The sequence below is a fragment of the Dryobates pubescens genome, chromosome 11, assembly GCF_014839835.1.
Source record: "Dryobates pubescens isolate bDryPub1 chromosome 11, bDryPub1.pri, whole genome shotgun sequence".
Taxonomy (NCBI): Eukaryota; Metazoa; Chordata; class Aves; order Piciformes; family Picidae; genus Dryobates; species Dryobates pubescens.
The window spans coordinates 8,917,639-8,940,593 of record NC_071622.1 but is presented as its reverse complement, the minus strand read 5'-3'; the positions used below and the strand labels follow the sequence as shown (position 1 = coordinate 8,940,593).

The following is a 22,955-nucleotide window of genomic DNA, read 5'->3' as shown; positions in this document are numbered from 1 at the left end:
ATTCTGTTTCAGTATCGTGCCAGTTAATTTTAGGCTGTTAAAATCTCTCAACAATTTCTGTGATTCATAAAGAGACAGAATTAGAAATTCACTGAAGTGCAATACTATGATGACATGCTGTTGCTGTAGTTTATTAATATCCAGTAACTGTGGCCTTAAAACTTGAATGAACTAACAGCTTTTAACCCTCTGTTTCTGTGGAATAAGCAGGTTTCTCCAAACATTAGCATTTCACAGTGGATGAGCGCAGGGTTGGTTTATGTATAACCATCCAGACATTGACCAGGCAGAAGTACACAGGACACCTGAGGTTTTAAGATAGTTCATGAAGAAGAAATGTTCAAATTCTCAATGTTGAGTTAAAGACTATTTGATAAGTAATAATCCTGTAGAAGCAAAAAGGAAGAGGGATTGAAAATACCAGTTGGGGTGCAAAGGTTCCCAATGTGTGTGTGTGTGTGCGCAGAAACACCTCAGCCCCATCTATGGCTTTGCCCTTAGACTGAGCTTATGGAAAGAAAAGAGCTTTTAGAAGTTGTAGACAGCACTCATTTGCTGAGATGGTGAAGGAGCAGAAATCAAGAGTTTCTAAGCCTAAATTGTTAGAAGTAGTGATAAAATTAGAGATTTGACCTAACATGTTACCCTTGTGTTCTCCTCAGTTAAATTTGCACAGTGCTGAAGACAATACCTTGCGTTTTAGTTCATCCTGTTTCCTGACACTGTTCAGGGAAGATTGCAGCCTCTGCTGGATGACTGCTTTTAGATGTAGTAATTCTACTGTTACAGAAGTCACCAAACATGTCAAGAGAGTTTTGTGTATTAATCATTCATATTATTTGATTTTGTTTTGTACAAACTCTCCAAAGGTAGCGGTGAGTAACTTTATGGAAGTCAGGAGAGGAAGGTAAGGGAAAATGGAACTTGCCTTAAGATAATGTTTGTGTATTTGATTATCAGGAAAAACCACACTGGAAGCTGGAAAACTCATCCACTAAAATTGAATTGAAGTAATTTGTCCTAGATGTTGGCAATCTCTTAAGTATTAAAACCTAATAACAATAAGATGATAAAACAAGGGAGGAAGATGTGCAGATAACATTAAGCAACCTGTAATTCAGAGCAATCTGAGAAATGTGTTGAATTTGCAATGCCATTTTCTGTGCTTGGGAATGCAGTTAAGTGTTTTTTAAAGTGCTTGGGAGAAAGGGTTATGAGGCCTTCATTGGCTAAAAAGAAAATTGTGTATGTGTCTGAGTATGCAACACCCCACTCTCTGTATTTGCATTGATTCAGCAAGTACCTTGCACCAAGCAGTAAAGGAGAAAAGCTTCATATACAGAGGGCTGTCATCTTAGTGAAGTAAAACCAAACAGGAGAAATAAAGAATGAATTAGCATTGCGGTCACCAAGACCTACTGATGCTTTAGTAAGCTGTTGTTGGAGAAATGTTATTGCAAGGCTCAAAAAGGCTCTTGCTGCTTGTAAAACTGTTCCAGAATGAAAAGTGCAAGTCTGAAAAATTGTATTTTGCCAAATATTCCTAATAATCACAAAGGGACAGGAATTGTGTTTAAAGTATAATGGGCATATTAAAAGGAAAGCATAAAGATAGCTGGAGAGTCTGCTGTCTAGCCTCATGCCCTGCAGCAGATGCTTAGGAGAAAAATCACAGGGCAGGCTTCACTGGAGTATCTTTCCAGCAGGCATCCATCCATGCACGGATATCAATCATCCGTGATCATAAAGGAATCAAAGAAAGAGAAATACCCTTGCCATACCTATAAGAACAGGCCACCCCTGTCTTCTAGACCCCTTTATTTCCACTTCAAAGTCAATGATGAACATGAGAAGGCCTGTGTCATTCTTGGTTTCTTCTTGGAGTTTTAACAACTGAGCCATGTCGTCGGTTTTTTTGCGTATCTGTCCTGACAGCAGCCAAGCGAAAACAGCAGGCAAGTTTTACAGTGGAAGCTGAGGCTCAGTTGTGTCATGGTGTATGTGACAGGAAAGGTTAAAAGCAGGGAGATAAACCTGAATTTCAAAATTTCCAGGCTCAAGAGTTATTCCCATTGTGATTTTATTTTTTTGCTTGATTAATAACTTCTTTTAATTCATTGAGCCCAAGCACCTAAATAAGGGTACCCATGTATGCCTAGTGTATGTGCTTATCTAGTTCATCTCATACCGCAGCTGTAACTTTCTCCTTCACAAAGGAGACTACTTTCAATCTTAATTTAGCCCAGGTCATAAAAGCTTTCAGACAAATATATAATCTTCCCTCTCAAACAGTGTTGGTCTTATTTTTGGCTGCCCTTCTGTGCTGGAACAGTGGGCACTTGCAGCATGAGGACACAAGATATTTTTCTTTAAAATGTCTCACAGCAGGTGAGTGTTCATAGAACACTTAATTGCAGACCTGATTTTAATAATTCATTTTTCTCAAACCTGTGTGTAGCTCTTTGGGAAAACAGCATCCACAAGAACAAGAGAAGCAGCATGGCTGCTGGTTTCTGAATTTAAATTTTTGGATGAGGTATTTTTGATGTGGATGCTAAATACTGAAAAAGCATCGGGAATCAATTAAATTTTCCCATTTCTCCTAAGAAGCTCCAAGACGGCTTCAGTGGCTCAAGAAAAGGAATGTGGTGGGTTGAAAGGAAAGGCCTAGCGAAAGGGAATGCTATATTTACAAAGCAATGATCGCAGGGAATTTATGTACACAAATATACAGAATTTACAATATATACAGAAATATACAGCAAAGAAACAAAACAGGAATAGGACCCCCTAGCAGAGGGGGGGGCTTCCCCCTGTACCCCCTTCACCCCTCTACCTCCCTTCTTCCCCAGAGAGGGTTAGAAAAGAGAAAAGGGGAGTTAACAAGACAGAAGAGGCCTGAGTACAGGAGGGTTAGTAGCTTGTTAATGCTTATCTGTTATTTGGCCAGAAGCCCAGAAGCAGTCAGCTAGAAGGATGAGCAGAGGGAAGTGAAACTGCCCAAAAGCTCCAGCTGCACCGAATCTTAAGGTCTTACTCCCACATATTAACCAATGAAATTCGTTTAGAATGCAATATATTTACAAACATTTAGGCAGAGTGTCCCTTCCTTAAAGGCACAGCCTCAAATGGTCACACCATCTAGTGATGTATGTACTGTGTCCAGTTCTGGGCCTTTCAGTTTAAAAAGGACATTGAGACACTTGAACATGTCCAGAGAAGGGTAGCGAGGTTGGGGAGAGTCCGCAAGCACAAGCACTACGAGGAGAGGCTGAGGGAGCTGGGATTGTTTAGCCTAGAGAAGAGGAGGCTCAGGGGAGACCTATTGCTGTCTACAACTACCTGAAGGGAGGCTGTAGCCAGGAGGGGGTTGGTCTCTCTTCTCCCAGGCAACCAGCACCAGAACAAGAGGACACAGTCTCAAGCTGCACCAGGGGAAGTTTAGGCTGGAGGTGAGGAGAAAGTCCTTCACTGTGAGAGTCATTCGCCTTTGGAATGAGCTGCCCAGGGAGGTGGTGGAGTCACCATCCCTGGAGGTGTTAAAGAGGGGATTGGATGTGGCACTTGGTGCCACGGTTTAGTCATGAGGTCTGTGGTGATGGGTTGGACTTGATGATCTTTGAGGTGTCTTCCAACCTTGGTGATTCTGTGAAAACAAGTTAGTGTTTGGCTATATGAAATATATCTGTGTTGGCATAGATTGTCTTTCAGCCACTTGAAATTTTTGGCTCTCACAAAATTACAAGGAAGCATCTTTTATGTGCCTGGGGTGTGCTTAGTGTGTAGCAAAGCACAAGGATCTGTGCTAAATAAATACACATGACCCAGCATCATTTTTTAAGGCTCTGGCTGGCATTCAAGTCAGGTAATGCAGATCATATGTTACTTCTCAAAGGCCATGGGTCACATAAACGATGCCTTGCCAAGTTAGATGGAGGCTACACCTCTGTGCCTTGGCCTTGAAGGAAATCTGGAAAAAGAGACTTTTCTTCCTGTGGAAGTCCTTTGGCCTCACTGAGAAGCTGCACAGCCTGAAAACAACACATATGCTGAAGTGCCTGAGCTGCTCTTCTAAAGGAAAGAAAATCTGAAGAAGAGATCTGAAATGCTCCTCTACTACAAATGTTTGGTAGAGCAGATATTTAAATAGCTGCTGAGGTGATTTTCCAGTTTATAGCATTTGTTTCACAATAAGCAAATTGTCTAGAATAGCAGAGAACAGCAGTGAATTTATATATGAATCTGACTGAAAGATGCATCTTCACGATTGTCTCTCGCTCTGAGTTGCCCTTCGGGAAAGCTGTGTCAGTGTCGCCCCAGCAGACCAGAAGTTCTGCTTTTGAGGGCTTCAGGTTCTGCTCCCAAACCCATCACATTTGCTTTTGCTGGGGAGGGCAGAGGACAGCCTTACTGATTAATGCATATCTAACCTGTCTACTTGTACATCTCTCTCTTGCTTTCTGCACCTATGTTCTTTTGGACTTCTTAAAATATAACTAGAGGAGCATTGATTTTCAAATCCTCATACTCTAGTTCAGCCCAGGACTCTGCATGAGGTTGCTGTTATTTTCCAGTGTAGTAAGGTAGGCTTGTGTGTGCCTAAATCTTTGCTAGCATCTTTTCCACACCACTTTGCTCCCCTTGTGATTCACTTTATAGGATTATCCAGGAATCTGTGCTTGCCTAGCAAGTGATTTTTCAACTTCATCAACTGTGAAAGGGAAGTCTTTTTCTTCTGGAGGCTTGCCTTTTTCTTCTTTTTTTGGTGAAAAAGTTTCTTAATGGAGAGTGTGTCTGAGAAAGTTGCTTTTTATCAGCCCCCAGCCAAGTAATTTGAAGCCTATTTCTTTCTCTTGTAAGAAAATAGTTTTATTTTTCATGGTCTTCCCCTCAGAACTATGTCATTCCCATAATAATTTAAAGACCAGATGGAAAATTTCAGCCAAGAAGGTGACAGTTTTCTCATTCTCATGCCTGAAGATTCTGACTGAGTAGAAATTATGATAACAGTGATTTCCACTCCCAGTGAGTGGGAACTTGGCTATGAAGTGAGGAGCAAGAGTTAGTTTAGAGGTTGAGGACTGAAGGTGCTCCAGGGATCTAACATGGAGCAGAGAGGGAGGATAGAACCTGGACTTGCTTGTGCTTGGACACTCTGGTCATGTTGAATTTAAGAAGAGGAGACAGACAACAATTAGATTACTGATTAAGTACTCTATTTTTGGCACATCCTTATTTTTTCTGATCTTGTCTCTAGGGCTACCCTAGCAGTGCAAAAGCTCCAAAGAGGCTAAAAAAAGACTGCTTGTACCATCACCTGGGCCTGGTGCTTACTACTGCCCTTTGGAGGTAACTAGTGATGTGTTCCAGAGCAGCTTCCTCTGGGCAGTAGAGGTACAGAGATGTCCTTTGGAGGGGAGGTGTGGAGGTAGTCTAGCACACTTAACATGCATTTTCCACAGATACCAAGATTTTCATGGATAATCTGTCACACTTCTTTTAGCTTTCACTGAGATAAGTTTTGGGATTTGCTGTAATAGTTACCAATCAGTTTTAAAATATGTATGCCTATGCCTGACTCTATTGTCCTGGGGCTAGGACTCAGGATTTTAGGTTTGCTTAATTAGTACTTTCCTTCCATTTCAGAACTTTAGGGCATACAAACGTTTCAAATGGTTTTGTAGAAATAGCCTTTCCCAGGCTGTGTGAGAATTTGGTTTATATACAGGTAAATTTTTGTTACCAGTCTCAGGGGATTGAGACAGTTTCCAGAAATCAGGGTTGCTCAATTAAATGTGCAAGTGAAAAAAAACATTCATTACAACAATGTAAAGCCAAGCTGAACAAGGCAGCAGGGTTTCTCAGGTTTTAGTGCAGGTGAACATTCAGTTTCCTTTTGTTCTGTTTTTTAATAGTATTGATTATTTTTTTTTAAAAACATGTACAAAAGTAAAGTGAGTCCTCAGTGTACAAGCTGGAGAGTGGGTGTACAGTGTGAGAGAGAATTGCATTGTATTCTTCAAGGACAAAAGTTTTTGAACTCTGCTGTATTTGTCTTTTGAAAAATTGACACTATTTTACTAAGATGACAGAGTAAATAACAGGAAATAAAAAAAAACCCAAATCAGCTACCAAAATGCAACACAAGGCATCAGCTCAGCACATTGCATAGCAAAACAGTCAATCACACTGCAATCACTAGCATCCTGAATGGCAAATTAACATTGCACTGAGATAGATGAGAGGTGAATAAACATAGATATATGTAAATATAAACTAAGTAGAAATAGACATGATTATAGATGAGTAAATATATGAAATCAGCATCAGTTAAGCAAGCACACCTAATAATTGCTTGCTGTTCGTATCAGGACAATGTGCCAAAGACTGCAGACGGCAACCATCATGCCCTAAGAGGCATTTTGGGGGTTGAGCTATTTTCTTTGTACAGTCATGGGACTCCCTTCATCAAGGATGGTAAAATTCAATATGGGATTATAAAGGTACCACACATTTAGCAAAGCCTCTAGAAATTGCTGTTTAAGGGTAAAGTTGAACTCGACAGCTTCAGGGGCAGGTGTGAGCTTGCAGCTACTGAAAGAAAGGTACTATCTTCCCATGCCCCCCAGCTCTGCATGACTCTGCCCTGAGCCTCTGCACTACCTACACTGATGGGAAAAGAGGAACATAGCTTTCTGCCAGGTTAGAGGCCCAGATCTATCCCACGGAGGCTCTGGTGACTCTGGAGCTGCTTGTAGGGGTTTGTGCACCAGTGCCTGGAGACAGGGAGGGGCAGGCAAGAGGAATGAGAAGCATAAGAAGGGCCCTTGTCCTCTTCAGTAGCTTCTAGACTGGCTCAGCTATGACTTTCAACCACACCTTTAAAATTTTAATCTCTTGTGCATTAAGAAAATGCATTTAAAGGTTGTGGTCTTTGGGGGTCACTGAATAATTCCTAGCTTGGAGAAACTGCATTGAAAGTTTAGTGTTTAAAGCTCCTGGGCTTACAGATGTCATCCCCCTGTCCCTCAAGGATGTACTTGTAGACAAGTCCAGAATGTGAAGATGTAGAACCACTGCCAGGAACATTGGTTTCGCTAGGAACATTGGTTTGTTGTCTCTGCTCTTACTCTCACTCCCCTCTGCGTCCTAGTAGCTGTCTCTGCCCTGATTATAGGTCAGGTTCATCTTTGAGGTGGTCGATCAGAATTGTATTTGAAACCTGATTTTAGTGTCACCTACGAGCTGAATGACGTCACGGGTGGACTCTGTTAACTCCCTCCGTGGCATTTAATGTTTTAATGCTTTATAGGGACACAAACTCATCAAACACTTCTCACTTCAACAAAGCAATGTTTCAAAATCGTCTTGGGATCACATATTGAAAAATTCCCTTGTACAGCAAGCGTGAAAGAAGGATACAAACGTTCAACCTGGATGTCTAGCTTCTTCCATCCATGTCTGTCATGTAAATCTGGAATACAGCTGGATTTTTATGAAACAACTTTTATTGATTATTAAAACATTACATGGTGGCTTTATTTTGTATTTTCCCCCTCCAGTTGTGCTGAGTCTTTCAGGCCTGAATGTCACTTTGGCTTCTTTGCTGACTTTCACATTTAGTGATTAGTTTCTTACCAAATATAGGCCAGCCTGTGCAGGTTTCCAGCTACTTCATAGACTGTAGGATCTTTATACTAATCTTTATCTAAAATGAAATGAAGGATTATTATTTTTGTACTTAAAACTGCATCTGCTAATTTTGATGAAGGCCTTCACAGCTTTCAAGGAAAAACTAATTTCAATCTATGGTGCATGTTGTAGATTTGATGTGTTAGCTGTTCTTATTGCTCTCTACAACTACCTGAAAGGAGGCTGTGGACAGGGGGATGTTGGTCTCTTCTCCCAGGCAGCCAGTACCAGAACAAGAGGACACAGTCTCAGGCTGTGCCAGGGGAGGTTTAGGCTGGATGTTAGGAAGAAGTTCTATACAGAGAGAGTGATTGGCCATTGGAATGGGCTGCCCGGGGAGGTGGTGGAGTCACCATCATTGGAGGTGTTCAGAAGGAGACTTGATGGGGTGCTTGGTGCCATGGGTTAGTTGTTTAGGTGGGTTGGATTGGTCGATGGGTTGGACGTGATGATCTTGAAGGTTTCTTCCAACCTGGTTTATTCTATTCTATTCTGTTCTGTTCTATTCTTTAAGTTCCAGTGCTATGACCATGCTATAAACCTGCAAAAATCCATTTATTAAAAATGTAAAAATGGTTCCAAATTGTTGTATACCTGAATGAATACTCAGAGGGTTGGGGGGAGCCCTCTATTGCCCTCATTTTCAGGCAAGCCAGATGGACTTTGTTCATTCCAGGAAAAAAAGGTACTGGAGCAGAAACTCGGCTTGTCATGTCTCAGTCTGTGCTGAATTGGTGGGGCTGAGGCCATTCAACCTGGATTTATTGTAGCAGCACCAATTATCTTACAATTTAGATTAACATGACACATTCTTTGCTTATCTGATGTTGTGTCCTCATGGGCGTGATTTGGTTGTTTTTCCAGGCAAGCCAACGTTTATGAAAGCTCCTGAAGATCAGATTGGGATTTCTGGAGGAGTGGCCTCTTTTGTGTGTCAGGCAACAGGAGAACCCAAGCCTCGTATCACATGGATGAAGAAGGGGAAGAAAGTCAGTTCCCAGCGGTTTGAGGTAATGACAAAAAAACAAACCCCAACATCCAAAGTCCCCAAAATAAAAATGTGGTAATCACTCTCATGCTTACAGGTCTTAATTACCCAAAAATCATTATTGCAACCTGGACATCGCTAGGCCACTATGACACAGAACCTAGAGCAGGCATTGTCCTTCTAGCGTGATGCTGGAAGCATGCACACAGGGCGTCCTTCAGAATGGTGACTGGGACTTACAGTCACTGACCTGAATGACAGATAACAGTTAGAGATAGCAGTGATTTTCTCTTTCCATTGTGAAAACTGATAGGGCACCTCCATAACCTGCTGTCCACAGTGAAATTCAGAAGTGGGATGCCAAAATGCTGTTGGAAAGTTTTTCAAGTGATGGCTACTGCCAGCCCTCCCATAAATGCGCTTGGAAGGGGAACGGCAAAGTTATCCTGAAGGGTCAATTGACTTCCCTGTGAGCCGAAGTCTGAGAGGAAGGATGAGGGAAAGAGCAGGTATCAGAAATGCTTTTGAAAAAGGGCCCAATTTAGTTCATATTTTAAATAGGAAACACATTTTCACTGATTGTTCACCACTTTTTTTCTCTGCTTTCTCTGTTTTGGAGTTGGGCTCTTTTCTTTAAAACTGCCTTTGGAAATTTGACTCTTCTACCATTCTGCTGCCTCTTTACTAATCCCCAGTCTTTGATGTTTTTGCTTTTCTGACTGGAGCGCAAGATGACTTTGCTGCCCAGAATGGATTGATTCAAGTCACCAATTTTAATCATGATTTTGTATGTGAGCAGAAAACCTTGATTAAAGGAATCAATTTTAATCTTGTTTTACATTGTTATTTTTCTCCAATAAAGGTTAAGTTTTTGTTGTATTGTAACCATTTAAACATTCTCATTTGTGAGTAGATGTAACCTTTATAGTGAATTTACTTATTGTGGCTGTCCAGAGGGCTGTGCCACATTATATGCTTTTGTATGAGCGATTTCGTATCTTCATTCACATCACTTTTGATACCGAGTTGAGGAATTTTTATGGTGTTAGAAGACAGTGAATAACATCTTTCTTCTTTTGCTGGGTAACTATTAATTTTACCTTGTTACTAAACTAGCCTTTATTTGGAGGAAAATTGGAATTCAGTTTAAATGAAAGAATTACTAAACAAATGTGATGTGCCCATGCTGAGCTATTACACAAAAGAGATGCCCAACGTTAGGAAATGAACAGCATTTCTGGTCTCGGTGTCTGTCATGTATTTAGCAGTTGTAGCTCCCTTCCTCTCACAGAAAGTGTGCTAAGGATAGTAAAGAGCTTTTCTGCTGTTTCATCTTTCAGCTTTTTAGTCCTTGTCACCGGTGTGAATTAATCTCTGCGTCTGACTTGGTCTTATTTTAAACTTCGGCTGTAGCGCTATAAGCTGTGTGTAAAGGTTAGAGAAAGTTTAGCAGTTTGTCACAGCTTCAGAATTAATTAAAAAATAAATAAATCTTAAAATCTGCTGTGATGGTGTTCAGATTTCTCTACCCTGGCTACTGCTACTTGATCCCAGATTAGGGGTTTCTGCAAGCTATTGCTATTACTTGGAGCTGAGGGAATATTCCTTCTTGTGTGAAGAAAAATAGCTTTTTCAGTGGTCTTGGTTACCTTTTGATTTCTTCCTGTTTCTCCTGTCATGGCAGGGTCTTGTACACATTATTTTCTTCTTCCTGTTTTCACTCATTTGGTCTTCATGCTGGGAGAAGCACTCCTAAACATGGCTCTTGCAAACAGAGTAAAAACTCTGCCTGAGCGTAATGCAGGTCCCAGGGTGCTTTACATGTGTCTGGAGCGAAGTGTAACTTAGTCGCTTCATCTCCCCCTCCAGTTGTCAGCTTGCACAAGAGGGGCTTGTGCCTTGCCCTCATGCTGTCACCATCTGTAGTTCAGTTAGAAATATTAACTTTTGCTGTGCTCAGTAATAGGAGAAGGATGAGCTTGGCATTAACAGTGGCCTGAGGCTGAGCCTTTACAGCCTTGCTATTAAGGAGTATCATATAGTGATCCAGCTGCAAATGAACAAATCCCTCTTTCTTCTGTGTAGAAGTTAGACTAATGCATGTTACAGCTTATCAGGATGGATGGAAAGGCAATGATATATTAGGGGCATAATTTATTATGCTGGGGAAGGAATCGTAATGACATCATTGTTGATTATGCCAGAGCTGCAAAATACCTGATGCTGAAGGACATTAAAACCCCTCACTTTTTCTGCTGGAGTTAGCATGCACTGCAGCTGCTCAAGGTTTTACTCCAGCTTTGTTACTGTTTTTCTGGTAAACCCACAGAGTATATCATTCCGCTCTTCTACCAAGGTGAACGTTGGCACTAAATTGCTATCGGTGTCATTAGTAAAACCATTAGTACAAATTTGGCTCAGATGCTTTAAATCATCAGGTCCACATCTTTATTACCAGGTTGATAATTTGTCAACTTTAATTGATTCATAAAGAAACTCATTGGATCTTCATTTGTTCTGGCCTTCTCAGAGGACAAATATGTTCTTGACCCTGACATTTTTGCATTTATGGATTCGGAACACTTGACTAATTGCATGGTATTTTATAGCTTACAGGGCTTGTTGTTGTTTGGGGTTTGGATTACTTTTAAACTCTGGATTGTTCTGAATGTCAGGTTTTGTAGCAGAAGATATCAGTGAAGAAGTGCTTTCTTTTCGTTGTTAAAGGTTATTGAGTTTGATGATGGATCAGGATCAGTTCTGCGGATACAGCCCCTGCGTGTTCACCGAGATGAAGCTATCTATGAGTGCACAGCAACCAATAGTGTTGGGGAGATAAACACAAGTGCCAAATTAACAGTGTTAGAAGGTAAGTGGGAAGCCTTTCCATACCTTAGGTGGCAGAAGACACGGCTTTGGCTTTGGTACCTACGTGTTGGTGTGGTGGCTTTAAATGAAACGGCGATATTCTGGCTTGGTTTGGTAAAGCTGTGTTCATCCTGAATCTTTTGCTATAATTCCCTCTTAGTGATAAAAGCTAATGTTTTCCAACAATCACGATAGAATTGAAGATGGGGAACTTTCTTTGAAGTATTTTAGTTGTGTTTTCTCAGGTGTGTCATTTCTAACCTGGAGGGCTGGCTAAAGAGACATTTGTATACATTTCTCATCTGACTGCTTTGATATATCTGTCTTCGAAGTGTAAGAACTGTTATCTGACAGTCAGAAACTTAATCCACGTTGCTGCACCTTCTGCATGACATTGGCACAGTTCCTGAATAGATTTTCAGGTTACTCTCCAGATTTTTTGAGTTTGATGTGGAATTTAGCTAGGTTTACTTTTCACTGTAGTCACAGCTTGTTACTCTTTCTCCTGTTGAAGAACAGATTTTGATCCTTGTCTGCTATATGAGCAAATTTTAAGTAGCTTGCTATGCTATTTCTTCTAAACAGAATGTTTTGTGGAGGAGCAGTCTATTAGATATAAAGGACTTGTGATCAGTGGGTGATTTATTTTTTTTACATTAAATTCTTAGAGTTACTGTCTACTTTTAAGGAAAAGGGTTTTGTTTTTTCTTCAGGCTATCAGTGTGTTATAGTATTTGTTTATATCTAGGATTTTGTTAATGGGCTGAGATGTTACAAACCTGGGGCATTTGGGCAGATGGATTTACTACTTTTTTTTTAACTTGCCTGTATGAAGAGAAGCTGGAAGGGGCTTTGTCAGATTGCTTGCTGTATGTGGACTGAAGTAGAAACTTTTGAGTAATGAAAAAATCCAGACTGGAAAGCATTTTATTGTTGTATGGCTTTGAACCAGCAGAGACTGGTTATCCCAGTGGTGAGTGTGCCAGCCATACATGACAAGTCACCTATTGTCCCTTGTTCTCCCATCCCCATTCATAGTGCAGAGGTAATCATATTTTCCTCTCTGCTCTGTGACAAAGAATACATTAAATAACTGTAATGTGCTCAGACACTGTGGTGATGGGAATCAGAGAAATCATTCAATACTTGATGTGATTGTGTATCTCTTTCTGGAGGTGGGGCATCTTAAAGGAACAGCTTGCCCTTCAGTAGGATTATTAAGCATAGGATAGCAGGTGCTACAGACTTAAAAATCACTGGGGAGTAAAAGCAGATCTTTTTTTGTCACTTCTCGCCTTTGCAGCCGTGTACATGAGTGCATAAAGTGCAGTGGAGCTCTTTCAGCAGTTTGCGTGCAGATCTGTGCTTAAATGATTCTTGGAACTGATTTTTTGTGATACTAGGATACCCAACTGGTCCAAGCACATTCCTGTTTCCTTTGGTTGCAGTTGTCTTTATGCATCTTAGATGTGTATGCACATGCACACACACACTAATAATTTATTTGCTCTGTGTTAAATGTTCAAAGGCCCACAGAGGCATGCCTTGCATAAAGGAGCACAACAGCATTTCTCAGCTCCCTGGTGCTCTTGCTGTTTTCCTGATGAGGTGGGAAAAGACATGTCTGCACACGATTTAAAAGCCAGCAAGCAAGCACAGAGCCTGCTTTTCTTTCTGGAAACAGCCTTTAATTGGGCGTAATGCTAGGTTAGCAGGATCCTGTAAGGTCAAAACTGATCTGCAGACTTAAGGCCTATGCTTTCCTCCCTAAGTAAAGAGTATTAGCCCTTTGCTGTGCACCCTCCTAATGGGCAAAATTAAGAAACATTTTGCTGTGTGACAGTTTGATGTGCTCATGCATTTCGAATGGTGAGCTTGATTACAGGGGATGAAGAGCTATGTGTTCCTCTCATGTTGGCATAACTGACAAAGATGATGATGTTCTGTCATGATGTATCCATATTTAAGAAGAAAACCATTTTGGTGGGGTTTTTTGTTTGTTTTGGGGGGGGGTTGTTTGTTTTATTTGGCTTATTTTGAGTCTTTCTATGGACAAGTATGGATTTATTATTATTTTGTTTTCAGTTGTGCTGGTTTATTGTTGTGTGCTGTCTTCCTGCCTTTTAGAAGTGTGAGATTCTTTTTGTTTGCTTACATGTTGGTAAAGTTGATGCTGCAACTCAGTGCCCTGATTATGCTTGTGTTTAGTCTCAGTGGCCTCCAAAACACGGTGGTAAGTGCCTCGCCATCATTTTCCTAACGTGAATTTTTCAGAGGTATTTGAAAATGGCACATTTCATGCAGAACCCTTGATACCTTCAGGACTGTCAACTAGAATTGGATTTTCCCTCTGCTTCTGGGGTTAAAATAATTTCTGTAATTGCTCTCAGGTGGCAGTTTGAATGATGCAGATAGTCTGTACTTCCTTTGAAGAACTTGAGTAACGCAGTGGTCCCTGGTGCATGACAAAGCTCTATCACAGACATCCTCATGGTTACATGCTGCTAAATGCACAGCACATATTGATTTTTACATTAAAAAACCCCTTTATAACAATAAGTTTTTAATGCTTCTTCACAATTTGCTCTTCAGAATGTAGGCCTTAACATTAAATCCAGCAGTCAGAGCCGGGGTTTAGCAGGCTGTTATTAGATGTCTTTGTAGCTAACTAATCTGGCGCTTTATTTTATTTAGAGTTCTGCGATGGTTTACAGATCAGAGGCAGATAATCCTTTCTAATTGCCAACTTACTCCATGCTGAATATTAAGTGAGAAGCATGAGTCCAGGCTCCTGGAGGAATCAGGAATTCTCACACAAGTGAATCTCTTCTAACAGTCTGATTCCCTACTACCCTTTCATTCTCCACTCCCATGTCTGTTAGTTTTCCCTTCTAACTGCAGATCCTGTTGTGACCAAGCTACACATACTTGGTGTAACTCAAAATTATTTCTCCTGTTGATAGCAGGAGAAATAGAGGTGCATATACCTTCTTCTCTCATTTCTCCTGGGTAGCTGATAAGCTGAATTATGTATGAGTCATATTGAACATTTCTATCTTTTTTCCAATTATGACCTGAAGCAGCACAGAAGTGCGTTCTGCCTGCCTGGCAAAGGAGAAAAGCAGTGCAAAGAGGGGGGAGGGCTAGAATCAATAAGCTGACACACATTCCCAAGAAAAGCCTCAGGGACAGTTAGTGGCACTAACAAATTAATAAATATATTATTCAGTGGTAATGTTGAGAATTACAGGGCATTTTGAATAGGAAGATTATATGAAATGTGAGTAGGAAGGGTGCCAGCATGGAAGAGCGTGGCAGCAGGCTGATTACAGGAGTGTCTATGGCATGTCCTTCCAGAAGACTGCTTGTATGTTCAGCCTTGCAGCTGCATTAGGACAGTGTTTGTCTCTAGTTGCCCATACACCAAACTGTACCTTCAGACTGTGGTTTCCAGCAGTCTTCACCTAACAGGAAGAGAGGGAAAAGCATTGCCAAAAAAAAACACTTCAGGGAATAGGGAGGAGTATAGTGATTCTTTGGGAAAGGAAGGCAGTTCAAATACAAAGTATATTGTCTGTTCCTTCTCCCAGAACTTTCCAGCTTGGACATTCAGTTACAAGTTTTGATTTCCAGAACTGGGAAATTGTTTAGTTGTAACTGGCTCTTCAAGGCCCTGCAAGCAGTCTTGGTTTTTATTCCCATGTAACCTAGAGCACACAGTTAAATCCAAGTGATGCTGAATATATTTGGAGTTTCATTTCCCTTTGTTTTTAAGTAGGTTAAATGGAAATGAAAATATCATCTCCAATTTCCATTTCCAGCAGAGATCTATGCAAATCCCCTATGCCCCTATCCTAGACTCCTAATCATGTGGCATGTAGTTATCTGTCTGGAGAGCGCTGCCAGGCTCTGCAGGAGAGCAGATTCTAGCAAAGAGGACAGACGGAAGAGCTGGGAAAAGGTTGTTGCATACTGGGTTTCAGTCTCAAGGTAACCTGTCAAATTTTTTACTGTCTGGCTTTCTGCTGACAGAAGTCAGGGAAGTTTTGATGTGCTTCAGTGGAGCCATAGAAAGTTCCCAAGTGCAACAGTTGTCCCAAGGTGGGAAGGACCTCCACCTTATTGTAATTTGCTGTTTGCTGAACCATGTCATGAGCTTAATTTCTTTCACCATCTGCCAGCTGCATTCCAGTTCCTGGGGTTACCCTGTTTGAAATGCTGTAAATGATAAACATGTGACTATTACAAATTATTTCAGTGGAGAGAAATATCTCAGAAGGCCTGAAACAATATGCCCTTTTTGTCAACACTCTTCTAGAAGTGATTTTGTCATTGGAATGGTAAACAGAAGTTATCTGTGTTTAACCCTTGTTTGTGTTTGGTTACTTAAAAAAGGATCAGTGGGATGGTTGTACTTTGGCTCCTGGTTCTCTGCATTCCTTTTGTGTCTTTTTGCCACAAATTTTTAGCCATTTGTTATAAAACTGAAACAATTATAGAAGGGAAATTGAATCCATTTGAGTGTGTAAATGAGTGAAGTCTCCTTATACTTTGGTGCTGCTGGGATTGGTAGTATTCTTTTTGTGTATCTGGTCAGAAAAGGGACAGGCCTTTCCTCTGCGTGTTTCACATTCATTAGCTGTTTCAACTTCCTTTGGTTTTGCCCTGGGTCTGGTGTGATGGCAAAGGTCCTACTCCTGTTCTTTGCTCTTTACACAGGCAATCCTAATAGTGTTTTCTTTCTGTAACAGGCAGGCAGTTAATGCACCTCTGTAATTATTGTATTGTCAGTGATCCTCCTTGTGCTTTTCTGCTTAGGAAAATGTCCTAATATACAGCAATGCACAGAGAAATTAGGAACCCTGAGTGCATCTGCTTGGCATGTCTCATGCTTGTTAAAAAGGGAAACATTAAGCCAGTTACTCATGGTGGCCTCAGTGAGAAGTTTAGGCTGTCACCTAGAGCCACGTAAATCCAAGCTCATACAGACTTTCACTATTAAGGTATAAATAGTGCTCACAAGGAAAGAGTGTGTTGTGCTGCTCAACAGCTGGTCACCTAGTGTTAGTCTGGTAAATCAGTTTAGGAGCCCTATCATTATGTGAAGAATTCTAGCAATTTCTCGGGGACTGAGCAGTGGCTAGAAGAATCCTAAAAGTTCAAGGGGATCCCATAGCATACAGAAGATTGAGCAGAATTGCTGATCTCTTTCAATTAGACCAAGAAAATTTAGAGACTGTTTTACTTGTGTCATCACTGTGTCACATGCTGTCAACATCAAGGCCACCAAAATATATGAAGTGTTTCAGCTATTTGTTTTTTGGTAACTGTAGAGCTCCTGTCTCTCAATCCATCTTTGATATTCCTGGTTCTCTTCATTTTATTATTTGCTTTCAAAGAATGAGAGTGTTAGTCTTGCTCTTACGTTTTATAATATTCAACAAGAAAGACTTTCCTTGCATGCCGGTGAGAGACAAAGTAGTAATTTTTTTCAGGTGAAGAAAAGTCTGAAGTGTTGCTGGTCTCTCCTCTGAACAGGAGAGTCAGCAGATCTTTAGAACATATCAGACCCAAATGCCATAATTTCCATATCCCTGTTTAAATGATTAACTAATGGAACAGATCCATATAATGTATCTGTGATAGCAAGTTCTAGCAGAGGACTGCCATGCCACGAAGGTTAACATCCAGGTTCATTCCACAAGTTTATGAAGCAAGAAATACAACCTTTGAAAAGTTTTATATGAAATATCACACAGTTAATGCCAAGCTGAACCCTTTTGGAGCTGTGCACTTCCATAAAACCTTGTGTCTGAAATGGTGCTGACCTCTTAATCTTGAGAACATTCTTCTTTTACAGCAAGTGGCTGTTTCTGCATGTCGCCTCTCAAATGAGGCCGTATGAGATTACATCAGTAACAGGACAGCTGTTGTCACAGTGTAATCAGCAAGCTAATGATGTCAGGGATACTGCAATGTCCAAAAGCAACAGCTATTCAGGAAGAACTTCCCCTGATTAAAACAAGCAAGCCCAACAAACAAGAAAGAAGTACATTCTCCAGAATCCTACACAAGCTCTAATGCAGGATTCTTATTGCCAGCTACTGGGTAGCCTGAAGTTGTAAATGAGCAGATACATCCTTTAGAAAGACTTCTCAGAGCTCCTTGCCTCACACAATTGGTTTGTTCCAAGTGCATTCAACAGTTTATAAGCACTGACTTTGGTGCTGGAAACAATGTTCAGCGAGGAATATTTGTCACCAATCAAATTTGCCACCAACTCCTTTTTACTAGCTCCACTCCTCAAATCCCTCATAAAGATATCCAGGAAGGTGGATAACTCATTCAGAGCCTTGTGGCAACCTACAGGTAACTTCTGTTTGTTGGGAAATTAGATAATTGAGCCCTGGACAGTATTTCATCTTTTTTTCCTGGGCTCAGAGCATAGAGACAGGTGGCGTCTCACTCTGTGCTATTGTTCTGCTTCCTGGGAGATAGTCATGGAAAGTGTGTCAGACTGTTCTACTGCTGCTCTGCTATCAAAATGCTCAGCCTCTTCCAATAGGTAAATGAGGCACAAACAGATTAGTTTACCTCCCTGGCAGAAATGCACTCACACAGGCAGGTTCTTGTCTTGTTGGAGAGGCATCCCTGTGGGTTGCCATCTCCCAGCTGAGACCAGGGATGGCCAGATGACCGCTTCTGCCTCTCTGTTCCAGTTTGAAATCAGACAGGTTAGATTAAATTGTCTGTGGTTTAAACTAATCTGTTTTGACTCTCTGTTGGAACAGATCATTGGTCCCAGCTGGGAGGCAGCAACCACCAGCACTGCCTTTCATGTCGCTGCGGAAAGGCTGGCGTTCCCATGTGCCCCAAACCCTGTGGCCGCAACAATGTCTCAAAGCTTAGACAGGGCTGGGATTTTGATAGTGTCAGTAGGCAGTAATCCAGGGAGGAAACCTTGACTCAGGCCTAGGCTAAAATGGATGATAGCCAGCAAGGATAGAAGAGCAGAGCAGCAAGTGAAGGCTGCCAAGGAGATGTGTGTAAGCTTTTTGGACTAGATACTACAGAGGGAGAAAAGGCAGGAATAACATAAGTGTAAGGTAATAGATTGTAAATCTTGAAGTAAATCCATTTGCTGGGGAAATTACAAATGTTTAGGTTGAGAAAACTGATAGTCAGTGTTCTAATCTGTACCAGAAAGTGGCCAAGTAAGCCTCCCCTTGCAGCAAAATCTCCATGTTTAATAGATGATCTGCCAATCGCTTTTGCCGTCCTTTGGGTCTTAATGGTCCTATTCTACATCTGTTTCTATTTCATTTCAGGCATGTTTTTTTTTTAAACACACTCAACTAAAGATGTGCACATGAGAAGCCTTGCACAAGTGTCTTTTCAAAACCACTGATGGGTCTATTGATTTTGGAGATACACTGTCAGATGTTTGCTAGGGTCATAGTCGCTTTTTGCATTCAGCTGGTCACTGGCCGGCACAGCTTCACTGTTTTCCTCTAATGCATTCACATTTGCCTTGTCTCCTTGTTTTCAAGTAATACATGCCAAGGTTAGAGCAAAAAATCTTACTTTTTTCTTCTGTTTCTTCCTATTATGACTGTCACTTAAGGTGTTTTGACTCTTCTTCCTTGATTTTTTTACTTTTAATCTTTTTACTGTCCTCTTTATCCACAGCATCTCTACAGTGCTGTCAATTTAAAACCTGCCTTTTGTGCAGACCTTGTTAATGCATCTCGTCATTTCAGAATTGATATTTGAAGAGCCTGTTGATCGGGGCCATTGTTCCACTACTGCTAAAAAAAGCAGGAGTGAACAAGAGAATGAAGTTGATTAGGTGTCAGTGAGACCTGATTTGGCTCTCAAAATGTTTATCTGATAATAATTAGGCTGAGGTTAGACCTAGTGGTTCTTAGAGAATCATAGAATCAATAAGGTTGGAAAAGACCTGAAAGATCATCAAGTCCAACTTGTCACCCAAGACCTCATGACTACTAAACCATGGCACCAAGGGCCATGTCCAGTGCCCTCTAATGAATTGAATTTGGAGGACTGGCAGCCAGAAAAAAAATAATTATTAATGAATTGTGTATACATAGATTTAGGAGTCTTTCAGAGAAGAAAAAAGCCACAAAACCTGGAAACCCACACTTACAACTTCATCATTTTCATATTAAAAGAGGCACTTTAATGTAAATGTGTTTAGGGTCTGGAACAGGCAAACAAGAAGTTTGTTGCTTTGGATAATTTCAGTAACTTGTCAGAATCAAGACTCACATTTCTTGTCAGATTTAATGTCTACTGCTGACCATCAGAAGCTAAAATAATAGATCTTTATTACCAGACATTTCAAAAGAGCTTTCTTATTGCAGGATCTCACAAGATGCCTCATTCTCTGAGCGTCTGTAGCAACCTGTTATTGACAGATGTGCTCTCTGTAGCTTGTAAGTCAGTCCTGCTGATATCTCCTGCTGACTAATAAAGTTAGTTGCTGGTATTTATTTGTAGAGTATTTGAAGTCTGCTAGATTGTGGAACAGCTTTCTGAAATTGTTGGCAGCTTATTGTTTGAACTATTGGGAATTAATGGGAAACATTGCTTGGTGATGCCATATGGATTATCCACTTTGGTTCTGAGGAAAATGGGAAGGGCAAGAGCAAGATGTTCTGGAAAGATTTTCTGAGTCCTTGACTACTTTGGCAAAATTATCTTTGGTATCTGCTCATCATCGAGAGGCTCTTTGCTCGAAGCCTAGTGACCTGTTATCATTTCTAGTACGCCATGACTTACGCAGGCACTTAAGATGACATAGCACCACAGCGATCTTCTATAACTTCTTCTGCAGAAGTGAGAGAATATATCCACTTAATAGAAATGGAGAATAAGTTCTTAAATGGAAAATGGAGCATGGAGAGAACAGAATGTGATAACCATGACCGTAGGGAGTGCAGTGCTTACAGCTACCAAAGCATAAATCTCTGCATGCAAGAAAGTTTCTATATAGTCATCTTGGGCTTATGTTCGGTGCCTTATCGTCTTCCTCTCACTAAGAAAGATTACAATCCAAGTGAAATATTTTTTGGAGAAATCATTAAAATGAAAGCCAGAAAGACGTGGAACTGGAATATCAATGGATGCTAATAAATCTGTAGCAACAATAGTTGTTCAGAAGAGAGGATGTCCATGTGAGCAGTGGTCTACATCACGTGTCACCCTACCTGTGGAACAGAACATCTCACAAGTACTTGAACTTCCTCTGGTGCAGAAAAAGGAAAATCAGATATTTGCTACTTGCTGGGCCACCCATTAGTGACTGTACAAAGCAAAGCTGGCTCTGCCTTGAAAACCTGTGATACTGATCATTCTGACAGCTGCTTTCTGTGCGTCATGCTTATTCACAAGTCCCAAATCTAGTTGTCCTTATGGATCCCTTGTTGATCTCTTACTGTTTTTATACAGGTCTGGTGTCAGGAAGGCTCTATGTTCATGATGCTTATTAAAACACAGCGCCCAGATAATGAGCAAAAGGAATAACTTGCCCTAATTTTGGATGCAAGGAGGTAGTTATTGTGACTGTTCACTGTTAATTGGTTACTGGAGCTGTTAGTGACTAAAATATGTTTGCTCTAAAGATGATCTCAAATCCATGCATTGCACTTGCTGTCTTCGAAGCCTGGAGGATCTTTATAAAAGTATTAATCTTGTAGTAGTGAAACAATACCTTCCCCACAGAGTTTTCTAATACTTATTTATTCTTATGGATATTTCAGTTGCATAATAAAGTAGTGGCTCTTTCTGGCACTCTTACCTGCTCAGATTCTTTACGCCCAGAGCTCCAGAATAGCTTTTTCAAATCCCTTTTCCTAAGGAAAACCAGCAGGGTTGAGGCATAATAAGATTTGTCTTTTCAAGATCACCTAGTGCCTTGATGAGGCAGGTTGGCTGGAGCCATGGGAGAACGCTGCCATGAGTGTCGTGCTAATCCCATGCTCTGTTCCTTCAATCCCTTTATCACAAGGGTCCAGCCTGGATGAAACCTTTCCAAGTTCTGAGTGGAGAAGTCTAAATAGCAATCAGAGCTATAACTTCATCCAGCTGTAGTGTGTGAACACTCACTGTTATGTTGCTGTTTCAAGCTAGGACTGGGGGGAATTTCCCTGCGATAAGAGTGCCTGTCAGCAGAGGATACAGAATGCTTTAAATAAAACTAGCTCCACAAAGCACTACACACAACAGAACTGGCATCATGACCTCTTAGTTGCTTTGAGACCACTGAAAGAGCACAGGAAACGTTAACCTGTTGGAAACCTTAAAAACCTATAGTCTTGCTTTGTGGTACTACAGCTCCAAAATGATGCTTTGTTTACAAGCAAGGCAATACTGGAATTTCTTTTTCAGTATCTCTTTGATTTAGACAACGTCAAAGTTGATTCCAGTGGGGAGAGAGTCCTTGGAGAGAGAACAGAAATCATAAATATATTGATGAAAAATGCATGAACTGTGCACAGGGTGGTATTAACAAAAGCTGTTGCAGGGGAAAGTAATGAATTGGGGAATGCAGGGTCCACAGTGACAGGGTATCTGGTATAAAGAAAGGCAGACAAAGAAGGTCAGAAGGAAGAATAGAGTGAGCCTGCAACTCTTCACTGTGAATCCCAGCATGGAAAAACAGCACATGCTTGTAGTGCTACAATCCAAGGAAGTGCCTTCCAGGTGGAGCTCTGTGCCTAAGATGCAACAAGCAAGCCAGGCAAATCAGCAAGCTTGCTGTCCGTTGAAGCCTGTCTGGAAGGGAGATGAGCCCAGCCAAACCTCTGGTAAGTACCAATCCACTGGTAGAGATCAAAATGGTTCACCTGGAGGAGTGACGAGGTCAGTGGGGAGTGCCCTTGCTTGCAGGGACCATTCTCTGTAGGAAGACTGGGTGTTGGCTTCTGCCTCTTGCCAGGAGGTTAATTAGGGCAGCTTTTTTTTTAATGCAAGAACATCACTGACGTGAAACACAGCTAAATTATGCATGTAGATGTGTCATCAGCAAACCCAGCACTGAAGCTGCTGAATGAGTTGAGGCCTGGCAGAAGCTCAGTATGTGTTCTTTACAAATAAATGATTTGGTTGCCTGATTTGTGTCTGAATTTGTCCCTTCAAAAAGTAGCATTGCAGAGAACCTTAACTGACACTTTGCCTGCAGGAGTGATGTAGCCTCTTGGGAACAAGCAGCAGTTGTTTTGCCTAGAGGTGGTAGGCTTAATCAGAGTCCACCTGATTGGCATGTAGCACACATCCTAACATTATAACTTCTGCCTGCCATGTGCTCATAGTCCTGAGGAAGAAATTGCTGATCAGATGATGAGTATCTAGACATGAATTTAGCAAACATGAATAAAGTCTTTAT

General features: G+C 41.0%; 1 protein-coding gene across 18 annotated transcripts in view; it reads left to right on the top strand.

Moving 5' to 3' along the window:
- The window catches only part of PTPRF (protein tyrosine phosphatase receptor type F), a 416,351-nt gene that overhangs the window by 205,329 nt on the left and 188,067 nt on the right, over positions 1-22,955 (top strand). For all 18 annotated transcript variants that reach the window (XM_054165224.1, XM_054165218.1, XM_054165223.1 and 15 more), the window contains exons 4-5: positions 8,557-8,702; positions 11,408-11,549. In XM_054165224.1, the coding sequence (XP_054021199.1) occupies positions 8,557-8,702; positions 11,408-11,549 (288 nt within the window). The remainder of the gene's footprint in view (positions 1-8,556; positions 8,703-11,407; positions 11,550-22,955) is intronic.